Source organism: Sinocyclocheilus anshuiensis, unplaced genomic scaffold (assembly GCF_001515605.1).
Source record: "Sinocyclocheilus anshuiensis isolate Anshui unplaced genomic scaffold, SAMN03320099.WGS_v1.1 scaffold1754, whole genome shotgun sequence".
Taxonomy (NCBI): domain Eukaryota; kingdom Metazoa; phylum Chordata; class Actinopteri; order Cypriniformes; family Cyprinidae; genus Sinocyclocheilus; species Sinocyclocheilus anshuiensis.
In genome coordinates, this window is record NW_015546144.1 from 143,917 (window position 1) to 165,455 (window position 21,539).

The 21,539-nt window shown below is 36.0% G+C and overlaps 2 protein-coding genes across 2 annotated transcripts in view; one reads left to right on the forward strand and one right to left on the reverse strand.

Annotated features, from left to right (window-relative positions):
- LOC107701215 (run domain Beclin-1-interacting and cysteine-rich domain-containing protein-like) overlaps positions 1 to 11,871 on the forward strand; it is a 36,351-nt gene extending 24,480 nt beyond the window's left edge. Inside the window, exons 13-21 of the mRNA XM_016503176.1 lie at positions 895 to 969; positions 4,985 to 5,042; positions 5,161 to 5,293; positions 6,002 to 6,147; positions 6,232 to 6,296; positions 6,381 to 6,619; positions 11,120 to 11,181; positions 11,259 to 11,412; positions 11,746 to 11,871. Of these exons, the coding sequence (XP_016358662.1) occupies positions 895 to 969; positions 4,985 to 5,042; positions 5,161 to 5,293; positions 6,002 to 6,147; positions 6,232 to 6,296; positions 6,381 to 6,619; positions 11,120 to 11,181; positions 11,259 to 11,412; positions 11,746 to 11,871 (1,058 nt within the window). The remainder of the gene's footprint in view (positions 1 to 894; positions 970 to 4,984; positions 5,043 to 5,160; positions 5,294 to 6,001; positions 6,148 to 6,231; positions 6,297 to 6,380; positions 6,620 to 11,119; positions 11,182 to 11,258; positions 11,413 to 11,745) is intronic.
- A 3,070-nt stretch (positions 11,872 to 14,941) lies between these two features.
- The window catches only part of LOC107701228 (5-hydroxytryptamine receptor 3A-like), a 22,173-nt gene continuing 15,575 nt past the window's right edge, over positions 14,942 to 21,539 (reverse strand). Inside the window, exons 7-10 of the mRNA XM_016503187.1 lie at positions 18,260 to 18,420; positions 16,686 to 16,896; positions 15,686 to 15,949; positions 14,942 to 15,432 (exon numbers count right to left, since the gene is read on the reverse strand). Coding sequence (XP_016358673.1) covers positions 15,206 to 15,432; positions 15,686 to 15,949; positions 16,686 to 16,896; positions 18,260 to 18,420 — 863 coding nt within the window. The 3' untranslated portion in view covers positions 14,942 to 15,205. The remainder of the gene's footprint in view (positions 15,433 to 15,685; positions 15,950 to 16,685; positions 16,897 to 18,259; positions 18,421 to 21,539) is intronic.

Consider the following 21,539-nt stretch of genomic DNA (forward strand, 5'->3'; position numbering starts at 1 on the left):
GCTAAATTTTAATAAAACATAAAAGAGTCAGATTGTGCAACCAAAAAAGTCGGTACAACCAACATGCTGAAACACACATAAAGACAGTCCCTTAAAATGTTAAATAATTTGGCTTTTTTATGATACCAAGATTAGTCCTGGTTGTAAAATGTCATGTGGTGCAACTGTCCTGATATAATGAATAAAGAATGAAATGTAAAAAAAATAAAAATAAATCATGACATATTTCAAAGAAATATTTGGCTAGAAATAATGTATTTTGATTCAATCACCTTTTAATAAAACATAATAAAACATTTATTTTTTATTTTTAATAAAACATTTTAATGCAAATATTATAGTCTAAAATAGTCTCAATATTTATGTACCTCCTATAAAATATTTGTTAATATCTGTGCACAATATAGGAACATATTAATAAAGATCTACATTTTTTTTTTTTTTTACGTATTTTTACAACATAAAATGTAACACAGATTTTACAGAAATGATTTGGACTTAATAAATCTATCACTATTTTAGTGTATGAGGTATATATTTATAACATTTGTAATATATAAACTACCCTTATAAAGTTTGGGGTCAGTAGGTTTTTTAAATATAAAAATGAATACTTATGCGAGGACACATTAAATTCTTTACAAGACAGTAAATACATTTATAATGTTACAGGCTTCTGAACTTTTTATTCATCAAAGAAGAAACCAGTTGTTAAATATTAAATTAAATATAATTTTTGATTAATGTGCAGTTTCGGCATTGATGAATGGTGACCAGGACATTTATTAAGAAAGTAGATGTTGCCCGTTTAGATTTCCTGTTGTCTTTATAAACTGTTCGACACCAGAAACAGGTGTCTGGTTGAGGATACAGTCTCTGGTCTCTGTCTCTCAGATGGCAGTGATGGTCAGTCCCTGCTGGCGGTGTCTCAGAGCGGCCTGTCCCTGTCACTCGCGTCCCTCTTCTCAGGTACCAGAGACAGATAAAGAGAAAGGGAAGCCGTGTGTATGGTCTCACAGCCTTGGCTGCTTGATAGATATGATGGTGGGATCAGAGGAGTCAGGTGTTTAAGACTCTACTGTAGCAGTAGTTGGTGGCTGTTCCTGCTTTTTCTTCTGCTTTGCTTGTTCCCCTCTCACATGTGTCCATCCCATGTGTCAATATGCATGTCATATAAGCCTCTTGTTTGATGTTATGTTATATGTGCTAATAAACCTGCAACCTTTAGCACAGCTTTCCTGCATTATGATGGGTGTGTCTCAAAAATGATACAATATTATTATGTAAGAATGGCTTCAATCACGTGTCCTAATCTCTTAGGAGTTTAAAGTTTTCTTATCTTAATGCTTCAATTCATAACCAGTGCCATGAATCACAATCTCTTTCTCAGTCTCTTTGTTTATCAACTTGTGTAATATTAGGACACAGGGCATTTGCGAAATAAAAACTAAACTTTTTCGCTTAGTTTTACCAGACATTTTGCCAGACACACTTCAGTAATAAAAAAATATTTTAATAATTAACGTTTGCCTATAAAATGTAACATTTAAGTATGTTTAAAATTGTTTATAAATGATTATACTACATATAATTATTCTATATAAAATATATATATATGTGTAATATGTTTAAATATTTGTGTGATTTTTAAAATGTAACTTAAGTCTAATATTTATAAATACATCTAAGTTAAGAAGTAAAGAAATAACTAAGTTATAGTACTATAACTACAAATACACACACACTGTATATAAACTAGATTCCAAAATTAATAATAATAATTAATTTTGAAATTTATTGTATTGTATTTTCATACATTAACAAAATATGTCACAATATTTCAAGGGTTACGCCACTCCAAAATTAAAATTCTGTCATTAATTACTCACCCTCATGTCGTCCCAAACCCATAAGTCCTTCGATCTGGAACACAAATTAAGATATTTTTGATGAATTATGAGAGCTCTCTGACCCTCCCATAGACAGCAGTTGTGTATTTCTTATGTTTCAAATAGGGCTGTCAAGTGATTGATTTTTTTTTTTAAATCTAATTAATTACATAATGTGCTAATTAATCAAAATAACCTCAAATTAATAAGATTAATTAACATGCACATCATGTGCCGATTAATTAAAGATAAAGTTGTAATTAAAGATAATAGTTATTTTGTTAATTAAAAAAAAAAAACTGCATAGACATTACAAAAAAAGTAGCTTTAGAAAGAAATATAAGTATAGCTTTAGAAATAAATATTTTAATTCAACATACAAAAATACAAATAAATAGGCTAGTGAAATATAAAATTATTTTTAAAAAGAAACAATACTCTAAATATAAAACTAAAAGCACCAGTAGGTGGTGACAAATCCCTGTCTTAATAATTCAGTTCAATTCAAGTATATTTGTATAACGCTTTTCACGATACAAATTGTTGCAAAGCAACTTTACAGAAATTCTTGAAATTCAAAGCAACTTTACAGAAATAAGTGAATGATTCAGTCATTCATTCAGTCGATTCGTTCAAAAGGCTCATTCATTCAGAAACGAAGCAAGTGACTGCCTTTATGAATGGCTTACTGAATCATTGATTCAGTCGATTAGTTTAAAAACGTGAATTCTGTGTGTTGATCAGAGATGCACAACAGTTCTCCTTATTTTTGTTGGCGAAATTACTGACAATGTGTCTAAAATGTAATTATTCACACCTTATCTTCATTTTTACTGTAGGTAAAAACTTACAATACTCTAAATATAAAACTAAAAGCACCAGTAGGTGGTGACAAATCCCTGTCTTAATAATTCAGTTCAATTCAAGTATATTTGTATAACGCTTTTCACGATACAAATTGTTGCAGAGCAACTTTACAGAAATTCTTGAAATTCAAAGCAACTTTACAGAAATAAGTGAATGATTCAGTCATTCATTCAGTCGATTCGTTCAAAAGGCTCATTCATTCAGAAACGAAGCAAGTGACTGCCTTTATGAATGGCTTACTGAATCATTGATTCAGTCGATTAGTTTAAAAACGTGAATTCTGTGTGTTGATCAGAGATGCACAACAGTTCTCCTTATTTTTGTTGGCGAAATTACTGACAATGTGTCTAAAATGTAATTATTCACACCTTATCTTCATTTTTACTGTAGGTAAAAACTTTTATGTAACCTATTTTTGTCTTTCTAAACGCCAATGATGATTCTGAAAGAAAACACACAGTGTTTGTTATATTAACACTTGCAACTTTCATGCACATCTGACTAACATTACCACACGCTTGTATTTTAGCGTTGCTGTTAATGTTGTGGTTATTTTAGCAAATAGTTTGCTCCGTAAATTCAGTTCAACAGCATTAAGTTGAAGAGGGTAAACTTTATCTCTCGACTGAATCTGCACATGCATTTCAGGTGTTCTTGCTCCGTCCAAGCAATAAATGCATGTCTTTGAATGAGCGCTGTAGCGTATTCTTCAACCGCTCAGGTAATGTCAGTAAGACCCATTTCAGGGGCTGTCAAAACTACATTTTTAAAATCAGTCAGAGCTATAGAAATACATATTAATATTTACAAGTAAATCTCCATATTATGCATATTATGTGTTTCTATATGAACCCCCCCTACATCTAGTTTTGACGTCCATCAGGGGGGATCAAGCCTTCTTTAGGGGGGTCGGGGTCAGACCCCCCCCAAACCCCACCATTCGTCTCCTCCATGTCACCCTAGCGCCATTTTGGAGAATATCCGCTGAACGTAAACAGCGTATGCTGTTCTGTGCCAGCTGCGTCACACGGATACGCCGTTTTCGTTCAAATCAAAGCGTAAACAACGTAGAAATAATTTTTTTAAATAAACGTAGTCATTATTCTTGTTTTCTTTGCGTACAAAAAGTATTCTCGTAGCTTCGTAATATTACGGTTGAACCCCTGATGTCACATTGATTATTTTACCGATCTTGCTACATTTCTGAACCTTGATCGTGGTAATTACATTGCTGTCTATGGGAGGGTCAGAGCTCTCAGAATTCATCAAAAATATCTTAGGCCGCGTACATAGAGCAGCATAATACAGTTGTCAGTCCTGTTTTTGAGTCCTTAATACGGTTACGTTCACACACAGTTCGGTTATTTACGGGTGTGACAACCGCATTCTGTAACCGAAATCACACCCGTAAATTTTCAGGATTCGCAACGTGCTATGTGAACGGAACCGGACTGGACAACTAGCTGCCTGTCACGTCATACAGTGTGAGAGAGAGGTGCTCAAACGCGTGTCTTAGCGTGTGTTACGTGTTTTCACGTGTGTTTTTGGTAACTTACAGTGATGGAGAAATGAGCTGCGTGTCATCTGAAAGTTTTAGAGCCGGTCAGTTTTGTGTTCTGCGCGCGATTCAAATGCTCCGCTCTCCACCCAAATTTAAAAGCTGCTGTCGGTTAATGAAGATTTGACGGATGAAATCGCGGCTCGATTGGACTCTTGTCGTGTCAGAAAGTGTAAGACTTTCAGTTTTTGGACGTCGCCATCTTTGATTTTACGTTGGTCACTGTCGCTATGGTTACTGGTACGGAATATGTGCTTAACTCCCGTTGCACGTTCATACAGACGGTATTCCAAACACAACTGTAAGCTGCTGTGTGAACGGGACATTTCGAGACTCACACCTGTAAAGAAAATGCGGTTATCAACCCCAAAAACCGACAGTGTGAACGTAGCCTTAATTTGTGTGAGATGAACGGAGGTCTTACGGGTTTGGAACTACGTGAGGGTTAGTAATTAATGACAGAATTTTCATTTTGGAGTGGAGTAACCCTTTAATTATTCAGATTTCTCCAAATATTTTAGGGACGCTAAGTGTTGCTCAGCCAAGCATGCAATAATGTAAAAATGCCAAATAATGTCTGATTTATTGGTCTGTCGCTGGTATATAGCTCTTCTTATACAGTAGATCTCATTGGAGAAAGTTTTAACTGTTTTATTCTCATTGTTGTCAGATGCAGACATCAAACGCAGTGCGTCCAGCAGCAAGTCCTTCCTCAGCTCCGACTCCTTGTAAGAACATCGCAAATCTGTCTTTGTTTTGGCTGATCTTTTTGTGGTCATGAAGTCCAGTGGTTTTGAGTGGTATCCAGAACTGATTTGTGATCTGCTGTAATGTCTGTTCGCTCAGCTCTCCATCAATGCTACAGTCAAACTCCGCAGAGTCAGTGGCGATGGGTCTCCTCAGACAGTTTGAGGGCATGCAGCTGCCCGCCGCCTCAGAGCTCGACTGGCTGGTTCCAGAGCACGACGCCCCTCAAAAAGTACCACGACTTCTCTATTTACATCCTTAGGCCTGAAACACACTGTATGCAAATACTCAGTTTTCTGCAATACTGACCGTATTGGAAAGTAACGGTTGATATATTTGTATAGTAGGGGTGTAACGGTACACAGATGTCACGGTTCGATACAATTTCGGTACATTTTTTATATACATGTTTTTATATATATATATATATATATAATTTTCTTTCACAAATGCATTAATTCGCGTCAGAAGGCCTGTATTAACCCCCTGGAGCCATCTGAAACACTTTTTTATGATGGATAGATGCACTTTTTTGGGCTTCAAAATCTCGACAACTATTCACTGCATTATAAAGCTTGGAAGAGCCAGGACATTTTTAAATATAACTCCGATTGTATTCGTATGAAAGAAGAAAGTCATAAACACTTAGAATGTAAATCATGGGCTAATTTTCATTTTTGGGTGAACTATTCCTTTAAATCTTTAAAAGAGCGCATTGTAATTAAAATCTCCAGATGCAAATAGATCAAATGTAATAAAATAAACACTTAAATGTGTATCTTTCCTATTTTCTTATGGACTCAAAACAGCTCAAAATCTCTAATTTTATAAGTGCATGAAAAAGCCCATAGTGTCTTGCCTTAAATTTTGATTGCAACTGAAAATGTCTAAATTTCTGCTAATCTGAGCACGTGCTTTTTGTTGTTATTTTGTTTTAAAGCTTCTTCCAATACCAGATTCTCTTCCCATTTCACCTGACGACGGCGAACACGCAGACATTTACAAGTTACGCATCCGAGTGCGAGGGAATTTGGAGTGGGCTCCTCCCAGACCACAGATCATCTTCAACATCCACCCTCCTCCAAAGTGAGACCATCTCCATCAGTGTTCAGCTTCATTCCCTTCATGACATGATTCTGTAACGTATGTATCTCTCCATTGATCTGTCAGGAGGAAAGTGGTGGTGGCCAAACAGAACTACCGCTGCGCCGGCTGCGGCATTCGCATCGATCCAGGTACACAACACACATGCATTGTACAAATACAGCTTGATTTCCTTGACTCTGTGGGTTTACGCTGGTGGTTTCTCTGTGTAATAGACTACATCAAGAGGCTGAGGTACTGTGAGTATCTGGGCCGCTACTTTTGCCAGTGCTGTCATGAGAACGCGCAGGCCGTTGTGCCAGGAAAGATCCTCAGGAAGTGGGACTTCAGTAAAAGCTACGTCAGCAACTTTTCCAGGGACTTGCTGGCCAAGATCGCAGGAGATCCGCTCTTCAACCTGAACGACATCAACAGCGGCCTGTACAAGAAAGTCAAAGCCCTGGAAACAGTGCGCGTATGTTACACACAGTCTCATGACCGTAATAGTGGCTTCTTTTTAAACACCAACATTTGCTCCTCTTTAAGAATTGATACATCAATTTAGTTGAATTTACTAATTTAGTTAGTTTTGTAGTAATAGTGTGATAATAATATATAAATATTAATTTAATACAATAATATAATGATATATAACATGGAATTTAAATAAATAAGCATTATATAAAATAAAATAGATAAATAAATACAAAATAATAAAAATAACAAATATAAAAATAAAATAAATATATTTACATTTACATACATTTAGTCATTTTGCAGACGCTTTTATCCAAAGCGACTTACAATTGGGGAATACATAAAGCGATTCTTCTTAAAGAGGCAAACAGACACAGGAAGTGCTCGTAATACCAAGTTTCAGGCATTGTTCAAATAATTACAAGCTAGAAAGGGAAGGAATAAATAAAGAGAAAGACAAAGTGTTTTTTTGTTTTTTTTTATTTAGGATGAAGTCGAGTAGCGTCGAAAGAGATGAGTTTTCAGCTGTCGCTTGAAAATTGTCAGGGATTCAGCATTCCGGATAGGGGTGGGAAGATCGTTCCACCAGTCAGGAACAGTGAATGAGAATGTTCTGGAAAGTGATTTTGAGCCTGTCTGTGATGGTACCACGAGGCGTCGCTCACTAGCGGATCTCAGACCAGAGAATCTTGTTTCTCACAGTCTGAGGGTCTTTTAGGTGCTTTTTTTTGCAAATTCCAAGTGTGTTTTCATGTGTCTTCACTGTGTAGAGGATTGAGTTTGGCCACACCACCATAAAGCCATGATCGGTGGAGTGTTGCAGTGATGTTTGTCCTTCCGTAGATTTCTCCTGTCTCCACATATGATCATGGAGCTCAACTAGAGTGACCATCAGCTTCTTGCTCACCACTCTAACCAAAGCCCTTCTACAGAATTTTTTTCTGAACTCTTCCCCAGATGTGTGGCTTGATGCAGACCTGTTTCTGAGCTCTACACACAGTTTTTTTTTACCTCAGGGCTTAGTTTTTGCTCTGATATGCATCATCAGCTGTTAAACCTTTTGTTAAGACTTGTATGCCTTTCCCAATCATGCCCATTCAAATAAATTTGCCACAGGTTAACTTCACTCGAAGTGTAGTAACATCTGCAAGCAATATAAATGCTCCTGAGCTAAATTTCAACTGTCCCAGATAAGGGTATGAATACTTATTCAATGGAATCATTTAAGTTTTTTTATTTTTAATACATTTGCAAAGATGTTAAAAACCTGTTTTTGCTTTACCATTATGGTGTATGGAGTGTAGATTGATGTGGAAAAAAAGTAATATAAAGCAGTTTAACATAAGGCAGCAACATAACAAAAACATGGGAAAAAAATGAAGGGGTATGAATACTTTATGAATACTATATATATATTAGGGGTGTAACGGTACACGTATTCGTACCGAAAATGTTCGGTACAGGATCATCCCTTCCTCTTTACTACTAGTTTTACACAAAATAAACATGAATGAACATCTCATGTAATCACTCAATCAGTGTTCCAATTGCGGAAAGACGTCAATAAAACAGCTTGTAAAAAAATGTCACGTAGCATTGCATTTACCTCCGGCAAGTCATCAGTGTCTACAGCTCGTTATTTGCTAGAGAAATGTAGTCTAGAGAAGAGCATTTCGTGAAATATCAGACTATATACTAGGGATGGGTGATATGGGCTTGAAAGTATATCACGATATTTCTGGTATTTATCGTGATGACGATATCAATGACGATAATTTAGGGAATCCTGTGTCTTTAGAGAAAAGTATTATCTTTCCTATTTTTTACCCAAAATAGGGTTGTTGTGAGCATTACTGAGTACACACGTAATGTAATGACTGTTTAATTCATACTGAAAGCCAGAGGGCGCCCTTGTGCAGAAACTCCACATATGCATCGCATAAGTTATACAACTGACGACACTCCAGGAAATCCCTAATATGGACAAAGGTATCTGCTGCGTCCCAATTCACATTCTATCCGTCCTAAATAGTATTCGAAAATAGAATTAGTATGTCCCAAATCATAGTATGTTGAAAAGAGTATGCCAAAGATTCCCGGATGGTCTACTACTTGAGATTACAATTCGAAGAGCAGATCGATGCACACTCTAACGGCTAATATTGCCCACAACACATTGTGTGGCGGACGAGGTTTCGATTATAATTACAAACACATAAAACGTGTTTAAAAACTACAAACATGGCGGATATGCGATGTCTAACCTGATTAAAAATATTTATTTAATGTTATGCGCGTTATATTTCATCTGCAGAAACATTGTGAACTTGTTTAATGATACGTTTGGTCATTAACTTTTAAATGCATCATTATGCAAACACATGAGCCGTTCTCGACATGATAGACCCGCGACGATCAACGTGCCTCTTCATTTCTCTCCAATACGGTAGGAAATTAAATTAAACGAAATTTGAATTTTTGTTAACTGTGATAAGATGATTAACAGTGCAGTTTAAACAGTGATAGAATGCACGTAACTAAGCAACAGAGCATATGTTAAAGACACAGTTATGGCGAAGTAGTATGTCCCAAAGCTTGCCTACTATTTTGCTACATACTCAAAAGTATGTACTTTTTCTTCACAAAAACAGTACATACTTTTAGGGCATAGTATAAGTAGGCGAATTGGGGCGAAGCAATCCAGTTATCGCTGAATAAAATGCACAACGGAGATAGAGAAATTTAAACTGATGAAACTTGAAGGCAATAAACATACGATTGCACAAAATATATGATTTATCTGTGTTCTTCAAGCAATCTTGGTTATTTTTTATAAGGAAAGTATATTTATAATGCAATGCTAATCGACACCTTTATCACTGTATATAATACTATCATTCTGTAATATGAAACCATGTCTGGTCACAAAAAGAAGTTATTTCAAACACTCAACTGTTATTAAGTTAATCTGGAGAAAAAGCATGTCAATAAATGATATCTTTGTTGGACAACAGGTTTGTAAACAGGCTCATAAACATGCAAAACTGTATCGCACGCATGCTACTGTAGTATATTTATTCAGACCGATTTTTTGTGCTCTGTACAGCCCTAACCAAAGCAGTTACAGATTGTAGAAGGAGCTTCTCATTTAGCGATAAACTCCTCCTCAGTTTCACGTTCCGCACAGAAATATGTCCACAACTAGACTTTATCGTTATTATCGCGGGAAGACTAATTCTTATCGTGGGGAGAATTTTTACCGGTATATCGCAAAAGATATCGCCCATCCCTACGTTATCTGTTAGTGGTCTTAATTATTTAATGCATGTTTGAATAAATGTGTTATGAAACAAGTGATGACAGCCACTGTGTATATGAATATATTTCAACAACAAATAGGCAGACATTTTATAATTTAGAAGTTAATTTAAAAACTACATTATGTGCAGTTTATATGTTTGCATACATTTTTTTTTTTTTTTTAGTTGAGTGTCGATTATTATATTTAAAAATAAATAGTAATTAAATTTAAGTTTGGGCTCTGTTGTTAATTGTAACCTTATAGTAATGTAAATGAACTCCCTGTTTATTGCATAACCTAAGGTAGATTTTTATCCTTTAGAATATTTTAATTGTAATTGAATTTATTTAAAGAGAGCAATTTGTTCAGTAAACCATTGTTTAATAATAATAAAAAAAAAAAAGCAATTTTATGTATAGTTTTTCCTCCTGCTGTACCGAAACTATACTTAACCGTGACGTCAAATCCGAGGTACGTACCAAACCATAATGTTTGTGTACCGTTACACCCCAAATATATATATATATATATATTTAATTTATTATGTTTATTTTGTAAGGATCGATTAAACCATTAAAAGTAACTTTTTGCTAAGCACGAAGAACACATTAATTTAGTTGTATCTTTTGGGAAGTATATTGTTCAAAATTAAAAATGCGAATCTGTTTTGTTGTAATAGTGTAATAATTAATAAAATACTACTATAATAATATATTATAAAATATGTAACAAAATATAGTTTATATAAATGCACTAAATATATACACTACTATTCAAAAGTTTGAGGTCAGTAAGATATTTTTTTTAACTAATATTTTATTCAGCGAGGATGCATTGAATTGATCAAAAGTGACAGTAAAGACATTTATAATGTTACAAAATATTTCTGTTTTAAATAAATGTTGTTCTCTTAAACATTCTATTCATCAAAGAAACATTTAAGCTGCTGAAAATTCAGCTTTGCCATGACAGGAATAAATAATATTTTAAAATGTACTAAAAAAAGTGGTTGAATTGTAATAATATTTCACAATATTACCGTTTTTACTGTGTTTTTTCTTTACTTTTGATCAAATAATTTTTGAAAGAATGCTTGAGTATTCTTACCCCAGATTTTTGTACTTATAATATAATACAATGAATGTTTCTAATTGTGATTTGTATTGCTTCATTAAGAATGAATTTCCTGTATTACAGGCATTGAGGGAACAGTTGAACCACATGAAGAATCTCTTAAGAACGTGCCGTTTGGCTCAAGAGTGAGTGTTTTTCCTGCACTTTTTCTTCGAGACAGCACTGAAGAGCGCTGCGTCTCAAGTCTCTGTTCTGTTGACAGGCTTCTGGATCAGTTCGACACTCTTCCTGGACATCTGACCGAAGACTTTCACCTGTTCTCTCTCAACGACCTCACGGCTGTCCGCAGCGGCGGTCTGGGGCCAAAGCTGCGAGATCTGCTGCGCCTCGGCTCCAGCCACGTCACGGACTGCGTGGTGAGGAGTTACATAACATTGCGTTTGTTTAGGTCAGTGGTCTCAAACTCAATTCCTGGAGGGCCACAGCTCTGCAGAGTTTAGCTCCAACCAGCTCCGACTCACACCCTGCTTGGAAGCACACCTGCTTGGAAGCTTCTAGTGATCATGAAGACCTTGATTAGCTGGATCAGGTGTGCTTGATTTGGGTTGGAGCGAAACTGTGCAGAGCTGTGGGCCTCCAGGAATTGAGTTTGAGAACACTGGTTTAGGTGATATTTCATGGTCTAGATTTGCGGTTGATCTAGATTTATCAGGTTTATTTGTTCTTCTTCTCTTGTTGTTCTCCCACAGCTCTGCCAGGCCAAGGGCTTCATTTGTGAGTTCTGTGGAAATGACAAGGACATTATCTTCCCCTACGAGCTCAGCAAGTGCCTGCGCTGTGAAGGTGAGCCTCTTATTGATTGGTTGATTGATTGATTAATGCATTTATTTATGCATTTTTTTTATGTATGTATTTATTTCTAAATGCATTTATTATGCATTTATACATTTATTTATTTATTTATAAATTGAAAAGTATTTCGAATTTAGTTTATTTCTGCATTTATTTGTTTATTTATTTATTCATTCATACATTTATTTCTACATTAGAAATAAATGTATGTTATGCATGTATACATTTATTTATTTATAAATTGAAAAGTATTTTCAATTTATTTTAAATAGTATTTTATACAATTATTTGTTTATGCATTCATGGATTTATTTCTTTTATTTATGGATTTATTTATACATTTATGCAATTTTTATGAATTTCTGCATTTCTGCTTTTATTCTGCTTTTTATTTATTTCTGCTTTTATTTCTACATTTATTGTTTTTTCTATATTTCTTTAAGCATTTATTTCAACATTAATTTATGCATTTATGTTAAGTTTATGCATTTATACATTTATTTATAAGTTTGTTATGAATTTATACATGTATTTATTTATAAACTGAAAGGTATTTATTTATTTATTTATAAATTTATAAATTTGTTTCTGTGTGCAATTATGTACACATTTATGCATGTTTTTATACAATTATTTGTTTGTGTTTGTGGATTTATTTATGATTTTCTTCCTTAAAAAATAATATAAACATTACGTATTATTATATATTGTTATTTATACAATTATTTCTGCATTTATTTATATGCATAAATGAATAAAATGCATAAATAAATGTATGCATACATTTTAGGCTTGCCGCAATAGACTGTGCTGACGGTGTTAAGCCGCAACACCGGTTACGTCACCTGCCCACCGCGTCAATTTAATGCAACAATGTACCTTAAGTAAACTATGAATTTCAAGTAAAACACATTTTTATGCAAATGTCTGTTAACGATTGAAGCGTAAATCGGCATATTGAACTGAATGCAACCATTTATGTAAGAATTATTTTTTGCACTATTTTGTATTTAGAAATTCTATTTGCTTTTTCGTAAAACCATTTTAGACTGAAATTTGCTCTGGTTATTCCAAAAACAATTTATGCATAATTGCGTAAATACGCATATGCATAGTATGCATAAATTGTTTTGGTTTTGTGAACATTTTAACCAGAAATATAAATAAAACCAATTTGTAAAACCATTCTTGTGGAAGTTACTACAAAGTTCAAGTTTCACAAATGAGGCCCAATACTGGTCTTTAATTGTAAATTTGAAGGCCTTTTTGCTGTAACATTTTGCACCTACCAAAAAATGGCACTTTGTATGTTTTCTGTCCCTTGTTAGACAAAAAATGTCTTGTTGGTTCTTTAATTTGCACTAGTTTGATGTTTGTTTGAATGAGAATTGTATTAATGTTTGAGCCAGAACATCATTCCAACATCTCACATTCAGTCCAAAATCTTGCACAGTGGCCCATACTCATCCAACGAAGCTACTCATTGAAAAAGAAAGTTGTACCAAAGTGTTAATTGATTAAAAGAGTTTATTACATTGGAAAGTTGTATTACATCATACATACTGGACCTAAGTTAATTTGAGTAGTATTTAAAAGAAAATATTTTCAAGAGCCCTTTTGTTTGCTGCTGTGAGTATATCTGAAGCAATAACGACCATGTGCTACTCTGCCACAAGCATTAAATGACTTAAATGCACTGACCTTAATTATATGAGATTGAACGAATTAACAAACTTGCTATTGTGTGGTTGCTTATGGGATCTAATATTAAGTTTGTAATGTTTCATTTGATCCTGCTGACAATGTGTCCACTTGAGCTTATTGTTGTAAAATTACTGAGTTGCCTTTTTTTTATTCAGGGGCTTTTGATGCACTATTTGAGAAGATGTACACATATAATTTCTTATGTAAATATATGTAACTGACAATTAAAGATGTTTAGACTAATTTTGCCTTTGTTTTGGAGTTATTATTGTATTGTTGTGTTACACAAAACTTTGATGGACTGTTAATCGGTTTTACCGATATTTTTTCCCGATATTTGTGCATTTTTCCATAATCGGATATCGGTTTTGTAATGTCAGATCCACCGATAAATGGTTCAGTTATGCATATCGGTTATCGCCACATAAACTTGCAAATAATCGGTATCGGTTACAATAGGGTGACCATACATACTATTTTTTATTTTTTTTTGGACATATCCTGGCAGGGATTTCTAAATTGCCTAAAATGTCCATGTTTTGCCTTTGTTTTCCTATTTGTACAAAGTAATGACTGAAAAGTACATAATTGACCAATGTGGCACGTGTCACGGGAGGAGCACACGACAGACACAGTGGGTGTGGCGTCAGGCCTCGGAGAGGCTTTTATTGACAAAATAATATAAAACAACAAAGTGTCCAGGGAAAAGGAAACTAGTGTCCAAAATAAACAGGGGATCTGGTGTCCTCGTCGTGCTGCGGGCTTCGTGCAGGGAAGGGCAGTGATCAGGAAGGAAGGGTCCAGGTAAGGGGCGGAGTCCGGCGGCCGCACGCGCTCCCCTCTCCAGTCCGGGACGCGAGGGGCGGCGGCTTCTTCCAGCGGCGGCATCCTTCTCGCCTTGGCCCCGGCATGTGAAGGAACTAGACGGCCCGGCATCCTGGCCCGACGGCCGTGTAACGCGGGCGGTTCTCGTCCGGTAGCTCACAACTCTGGCGGCACGGGAGTCCGTCTATGCACCCTTCCTGGACCCACGAGGACACCAGCATGCATGCACGGGGGAAGAGACTGGTCTCCCGAGGAGAGGCGCGCTCGGCATTTAAACAGCGGCGGTGATGAGGCCCCATTCAGTTCAGGTGTGCCCCATCACACGCCGCCAGCCCTGGCTATTTCAGCGCCCCTCCTCTCTCACGCACCCACTCCTGTCGGGAGCCTGGCGAAGGGCGGCGATTAAGGGACGGGGTGATGATGATAATTAGGGGGAGGCAGCCGACTCGTCACACATGTAAGAAGGCGTAATCTACAGAGAACAGTCAAAACAATGCAAATACACGTTCATATAATGTATAAGAGAACGTCAATAAGAAAACAGCCAAAATCTAGAAATTTTTGGTCCTGACCAGGACAGGAAAAGAGGACATATGGTCACCCTATTATAACCGATACTGATTATTTGCATGTTTATATGCCGATAACCGATATGCGTAAATTAACCATTTATTGGTGGATCTGACATTACAAAACCGATATTTAATTATGGAAAAATGTAAAAATCAATATCGGTCAATTTCTGCTCACTACATTTTTGCTGTAGTGAATATGGGAAAACAACCAAAAGTCTATGTAAACATTCTTTTCTACTAGCCTGTACTCTTTCTACTGGTTCATCCAAATGCACCACATGCATATGATTACGAGCGCGTATCCCGTGATTATCAACAGGTAAATGCGGAAGAGAAGGAAGTCCAGGATGTAGCCCACATGACACCACTGGTTCTGTAGATGGTCTTCTTTTCGTAGAATGGACAAATAAGTGTTCATCTCTCTAAGATCCTGACTGATCTGTCTTAGTTCAGGCACATCCAGTGTTATGGATCCAGACGCTAGGGGACAAAAAGCAAACATTTAGCATCTTAATAAATAGAGGTGTCCCCTCCTGCTCCTGGAGGACCAACATCCTGCTGAGTTTAGCTTCAACAAGCTCCAATACACTTGCCAGGAAGTTTCTAGTGAATCTGAAGACCTTGATTAGGTGAATCAGGCGTGTTAAATTAGGGTTGGAGCTAAACTCTGCAGGACACTGGCCATCCAGGAACAGGTTTGGACACCTTTCATCAGGATCTATTCTTGTCTCACCATTAGTGGATGTCTGTTGACTGGACGTTGATTGTGAGGGCTGGACGACCCATGGATTGGTTTCTTGTTTCCCTTCTAGCTTGGCTAAAGGGTCTTCAGGGAAACTGTAGCAAATAAGTCGAGCAATGAAGCGCATCACCAGCACCTGAACCCAGTGCGGCACCTCCCTGTATTTCATTGAATTGTGGTGGAGGACGCAGGTGATGAGGACCGTCTCCAGCAGACTTATGGTCATGAGTGCCAGACACACAGAGAAATAGATACCTAGGAGGTGAAACCAAATTTTAGAGATATAACTAAATGAGTGTTTAAAAAAAGTTAACAATACTACATAATTAAATTCTTTATTCTCTCTGAAATACTTGATCCTTATTGGCCAATTATGTCAATTGTCCATTGTCCATGGCAACATACCGGTTGCACTGTTATGTCTCTCATATCACTCTGCATGTTACAGCTTGCTACTGTGTTTTGGTTAACTATTGGCCTTGGAGGACTAGAGTATAATGGTGCGTTCACATTTGCGAAATTTCATGAGCAAAAAAAGGTCCGTTGCCTATTGTCAGTAGTGTAGAGATGTAAACACCGCTCAGCAATTCAAACCAAGCAGCTTTCTGTTGACCAACATGGCAAATTCGCATTACCAACTGAACCCAGTGCAAAATTTGCGTGGGGAAGTCTTTTGCTCACAAATGTGTGGATTCCTACTGAAATGATATCCCGATATTTGCATTTTTCCACAATCAGATATCCTGCAGGTTTGCAGTTATAATGTACAAAATGTGCAAATATTAGGCAAAGAAAAATGTGCAAATATCGGTAAAATATTGGTACAACGATTATCGGTTGATCTCTCAAAGCTTTTGTTAAGCCATCTATCAAAGGTTTTCTCTTCTTAAACCCAAAGTAGACTTCCATTTAGATACAAATGCTTTAGGCCAGAATGAAGAAAATTAAAGTTCACACATTGCTTCACACTGGTGTGTTGTGGCTAATTGACCTATTAAAGGCGTTCCATTAGCAGTGCTGGGAAGCAGGTCGTTCATAATGAGAAGAAAGACTGTATATCCCAGAATAAGGGTCATTTTGAAAGAGGATCGATCCACGCTGTGCGGCGGCAAGTAGAAGGACATGATGTCAATGATCATGAGGAAGGAGCTGGGGATGATCAGGTTCACCACATACAGTATCGGCCGTCGCTTTATCACCACCTGCAGGATGGAAACAGTAAGACTCGAACTGACATATATTTAGTTTGAAGTGCTGTATGTTTTTTGGAATATTTATTTTGGAATATCATACATTTACATTTACGGAGCTCTGCACGTGACATGCGGTAGTAAAAATATCTTGTTATTCATTGCTAATAAATAAAGAATTCATTTCTAAGACTAATTTGTTTCCTCTTTTTAATTTGGTTAAATTGTGGGCACACTTTAAGGAAACAAATTCGTGAAATGTGGCCACAAATGAATATCTCACAATTCTGAGAATAATTAATTATGAGATGAAAAGTCGCAATTACCCTTTTTTATTTTTTATTCCGTAAAACATTTTTTAGAAAAAAAAGTGAAAGTTGCAAGATGTAAACTCATAATTCCAAGAAAAAAAGTCAGAAATATGAGGCAAACTTGCAGTTCTGAGAAAAAAGTACAAATTACGAGTTTAAACTTGCAATTCTGAGACTTCCAAGAAAAAATCAAATTGCGAGATGTAAATTCAGAATTCCAAGAAAAAAGTTTTGAATTGTGACATGTAAACTCAGAATTCAGAGAAAAAAAGGTCAGAATTATGAGTTAACGGTGGGGTAAGCGATTTTTCAAAAACGCTTAACTGATTTGAGCCGACTACCAAAACAAACTTGTAGCCAATCAGCAATAAGGGGCGTGTCTACTCATGATGTGGAGGAGAGAACGTTCAGTGCACAGGACGGACATTAGCTGAGCCGAGCAACAGAAAGGTAGAGATGGCGGATAAAAAACAAAAGAGGAAAACGTCTGCGGAACAAAAGAAGGCTTAAGGCAAGAAGTAGGACCCGTGTAAATATCGGATCAGCTTTCCAGCGCTGGAGAGAACTCAAGGAGCGGAAGGCCTGCGATGTCAACATTGGCTACCAGAAATCGCTTACCCCACCTTTAACCTCACAACTGTGAGAGAAAAAAAAATTGAATTGCGAGATGTCAATTCTGAATTCTGAGAAAAATGTCAGAATTGCGATGTAAACTCAGAATTCTACGAAATTCAAAATTCAGAGAAAAGTCCAAATTGTGAGATGTAAACTCAGAATTCCGAGAAAAAAGGTCAGAATTATGAGTTAAACTCACAACTGTGAGAGAAAAAAATTTGATAAAAATAAATAAATAAATATATTTTTTTACTTATTTATTTTTGGCTGAAATAAGCTTCTGTAGTACACATTGTTACAATGTTATAATGACATATGTTTTAATTTGTCAAATGTAGTAGGTCATATGGGTATAAAAATGTGCACATACAACTAGATACTAGAGAAACAGAGTAGTATGCTATTCTAAACATAGCCTATTATATGCCCTACTTTTGTCTCTTTTTTACCCAGAAAGTGATGATGTCCCATTCATCTATTCCAAAATTCAAAATGTCAGCGTCGCCCAAGATAACCACCATCTCCCACTCGCCACTGGCCTGCAGGTAACGCTTCGAGTTTCCCGTCATCTCCTTAAAGGACAGGGCAGGACTGACACGGACGTCCTTTACTAAAGGGGTTACAGGTTTTACAGGTGTTAGAATTGTTACACTTAAAGAAAAACATTCATAAAATGGGAAATTATGTCAGACCCTCGTGACTGTGTGTCAAGCTCAGTAAGTCTTATTTTTAAAAATAAAGTTTTATTATATTTAAAAGGTATACATTTTAGGGCTGTCAGTTGATTAAAATGTTTAATTAATTACATGGTGTGTCGATTAATTAATCTAATAAATTGCAAATGACATTTGGCTGTGAAAATACCCCCACAATATTATTTTAAGCTATTTTTGTGATAAATGAGAAAGTATTAAGTAGACATTAAAAATAGTAGCTTTAGAAAGAAATATTTAATTTGATTCAACATAAAATGTATTACACATAAACATTTAGGCTACAGCGGCCTTAAATAAATGGAACATAAGAAGCTAATTTGAGAAACATCTCAGTTTTTTTTCTCCTGTTTATGCAATAAAAAGTCACTGGTAACCGAAACAGCTTTGTTACCAACAATCTTCAAAATGCCTTCTTTTATGTTCCACAAAAGAAAGCAAGTCATTCAGGTTTGAGTAAATGATGACATAATTTAAGTTTTTTGGGTGAATTATCCCTTTAAAGTTTTTTCCCCATTTTTTAATTTTTATTTTAAATGAAATAATACAATGACACTCTAAATAAAAAACTAAAGCTGCCAGCAGGTGGTGGTAATTGTCTTTATGAGTCATTCATTCATTCGATTCGTTCAAACAGCTGATTCATTCAGTAAAAGGTAATGGGCTTTTGAATCATTGATTCATCCGATTCGTTCAAAACGCAGATTCATTCATGAACTAAACACTTCTGTGTTGCTTGGAGAAGCACAACAGGGGTGCATTCCAAAAAGCAGGTTATGCGACATACCCGGGTATGTTTGAGGATGAGTGAGTGGATAACCTCAGCTTTCGGTTCCAAAATCGGAGGTAACTTTCAGGGTATGTAAGTAACCATAGTAACTTGCTCTCTGAAGATTGACGGTAAGTTAACCGTGCTTTCTGGAATACACCCCTGTTCTGCTGTGGCTTAGGTAATATTTTTTTTGGGAAAACTGAGCAAAAACAGACAATATTGTGTTTAAATTATAACACAATATTAACTTCTTATTCACTGTATAAAATCACATTTGCACTCTTCGGGACAAACAGCACTCGTGTTACTGTTCTCACTGCTCGTGTGATATCGTTTATCATATGATATAGGCCTAAATATGAGACAACAGCATTTTTGCCCCACTATCTTGAATTTTAGGGCATAACTGCATTTATGGAGTTGTTGCCCTGTCAACTGTATGAAATGTAAGATGACGTACAGGTCTGGGTGTGGGGCCAGTGCATTAACTGCGTTAAAATATTTTAATCGCGTTATTTTTTCATAACTAATAAATTAAGTTAACGCGTTAAACTGACAGCCCTAATATATTTTTAATACTATTAAGGTGTGTACATTCACACGAATTCAAGATGCAAGGAAAACATTTTTATGATGTTTTAATTGATGGTTACACCACTTGACATTATTCAAGGCATTAAATTGAAACTTTTCAAAATTGGCATTCGGTATTCGGTTACTGTTGACTTTAAATTACTGCATGCGAAAGTCTTTAGTGGGTCTTCACAAACCGCAGAAACAAGAAACAGGAAAATGCGTTCATGACAAATATGTGCTGAGGTGGCAGGAAATGAGGAGAGCAATGAAAGAGGAGACGTTACTGGTATGCATGTAGGAGCCGAAGGTGAAAGAGCAGTTCTGTATGTCGAAAGGGAAACTGAAGATTTGTAGGTTACAAGCGCTAACCAGCCTCAACATCCTGTCATAGCGGATGTGGCCTGTGTGGTTCACATACACGTAAGGACAGGCCTGAGATACATCGTCATCCACACTAAAGAGAGGGAGAGAGTTGAAATTGTTACATTTATAATTTTTTTTTATAAAATACTTGTCGCCCACATTATTTTAAAGCTCCTCTAAGACAAAAATAGTCAATTACAATTTACAGAATTGGCCTAAGCAAGACGAAAGCTCCAACAGTATTACATAGCTTATATTTAATGCTTTAAATCTTCTGAAGTCATTATTGCTACAGTTTTGTTTGTATGAAAGTCCACAGTGACACGAGACATGAAAGTACCGCCCTTTTCAGCTAAAGCCTGTTTACTATATAGATATACAATTTATAACAATAGCTTTACAGAGTGCTGCAGGGATGAAATATTTTTATAAACCAAAACCCGGAAACAAGAATCTAGCACCTCCAAAGTCAATGGGTTTTTGAAGGGGTTTTTGTTTAAATGACTAAAATAAGGTCTGTGGTTAAACACAAGCTCAAGATATATTCACAGTTTATTCTACCACATAAAATACATCAGTAAAACCCCCTTGTTATTTTGAAAAAGGCAATTTCTAAGTGACTAAATAAGTGGTTAAGTTTCTAAGTGGCTAAATCGAACTACAGATCTTCATCACACATCTACTCAGTAGTCGCTTTCACAGCCTTGTGTTTATGATCACACTATTTAAACTTTTCTAACACAAACTTTCGGAGAAAATGTTTTTAAATAAAGACTGAAAGACTTGACAGAAGCTTAAAGGTGGTAATGTTGAAGTCATGTGACAGTGCTATAGTTCGTTTATACTCTACATTTAGCTTTTTAGTTCTGCTGATTGTATTTAGGCTTCAAAATTAATAAAAGTTGTGTTCATTTGTGAAGATTATCCTGATGAATTCGACCACTCCAGACACATTGACGCATCCGCCATCTTGGAATGTTCAGTGTGTCGTCACTCACAGTGAAAATCCACGAGTTAGCCTCTGGTTGTAAAAAACGCTGAGATTTAAAGGGGTCATATGATGCGATTTCAATTTTTTATTTCTCTTTGGAGTGTTACAAGCTCTTGGTGCATAAAGAAGATCTGTAAAGTTGCAAAGACTAAAGTCTCAAATCCAAAGAGATATTCTTTATAAAAGTTAAGAGTCAGCCACGCCTACCTAAAACGCCTCGTTCTAACACACCCCCACATGTCTACGTCACGATGTGGGAAGATTTGCATAACGCCACCCAAATGTTCACGCAAAGAAAGAAGGCGTAACTTTTA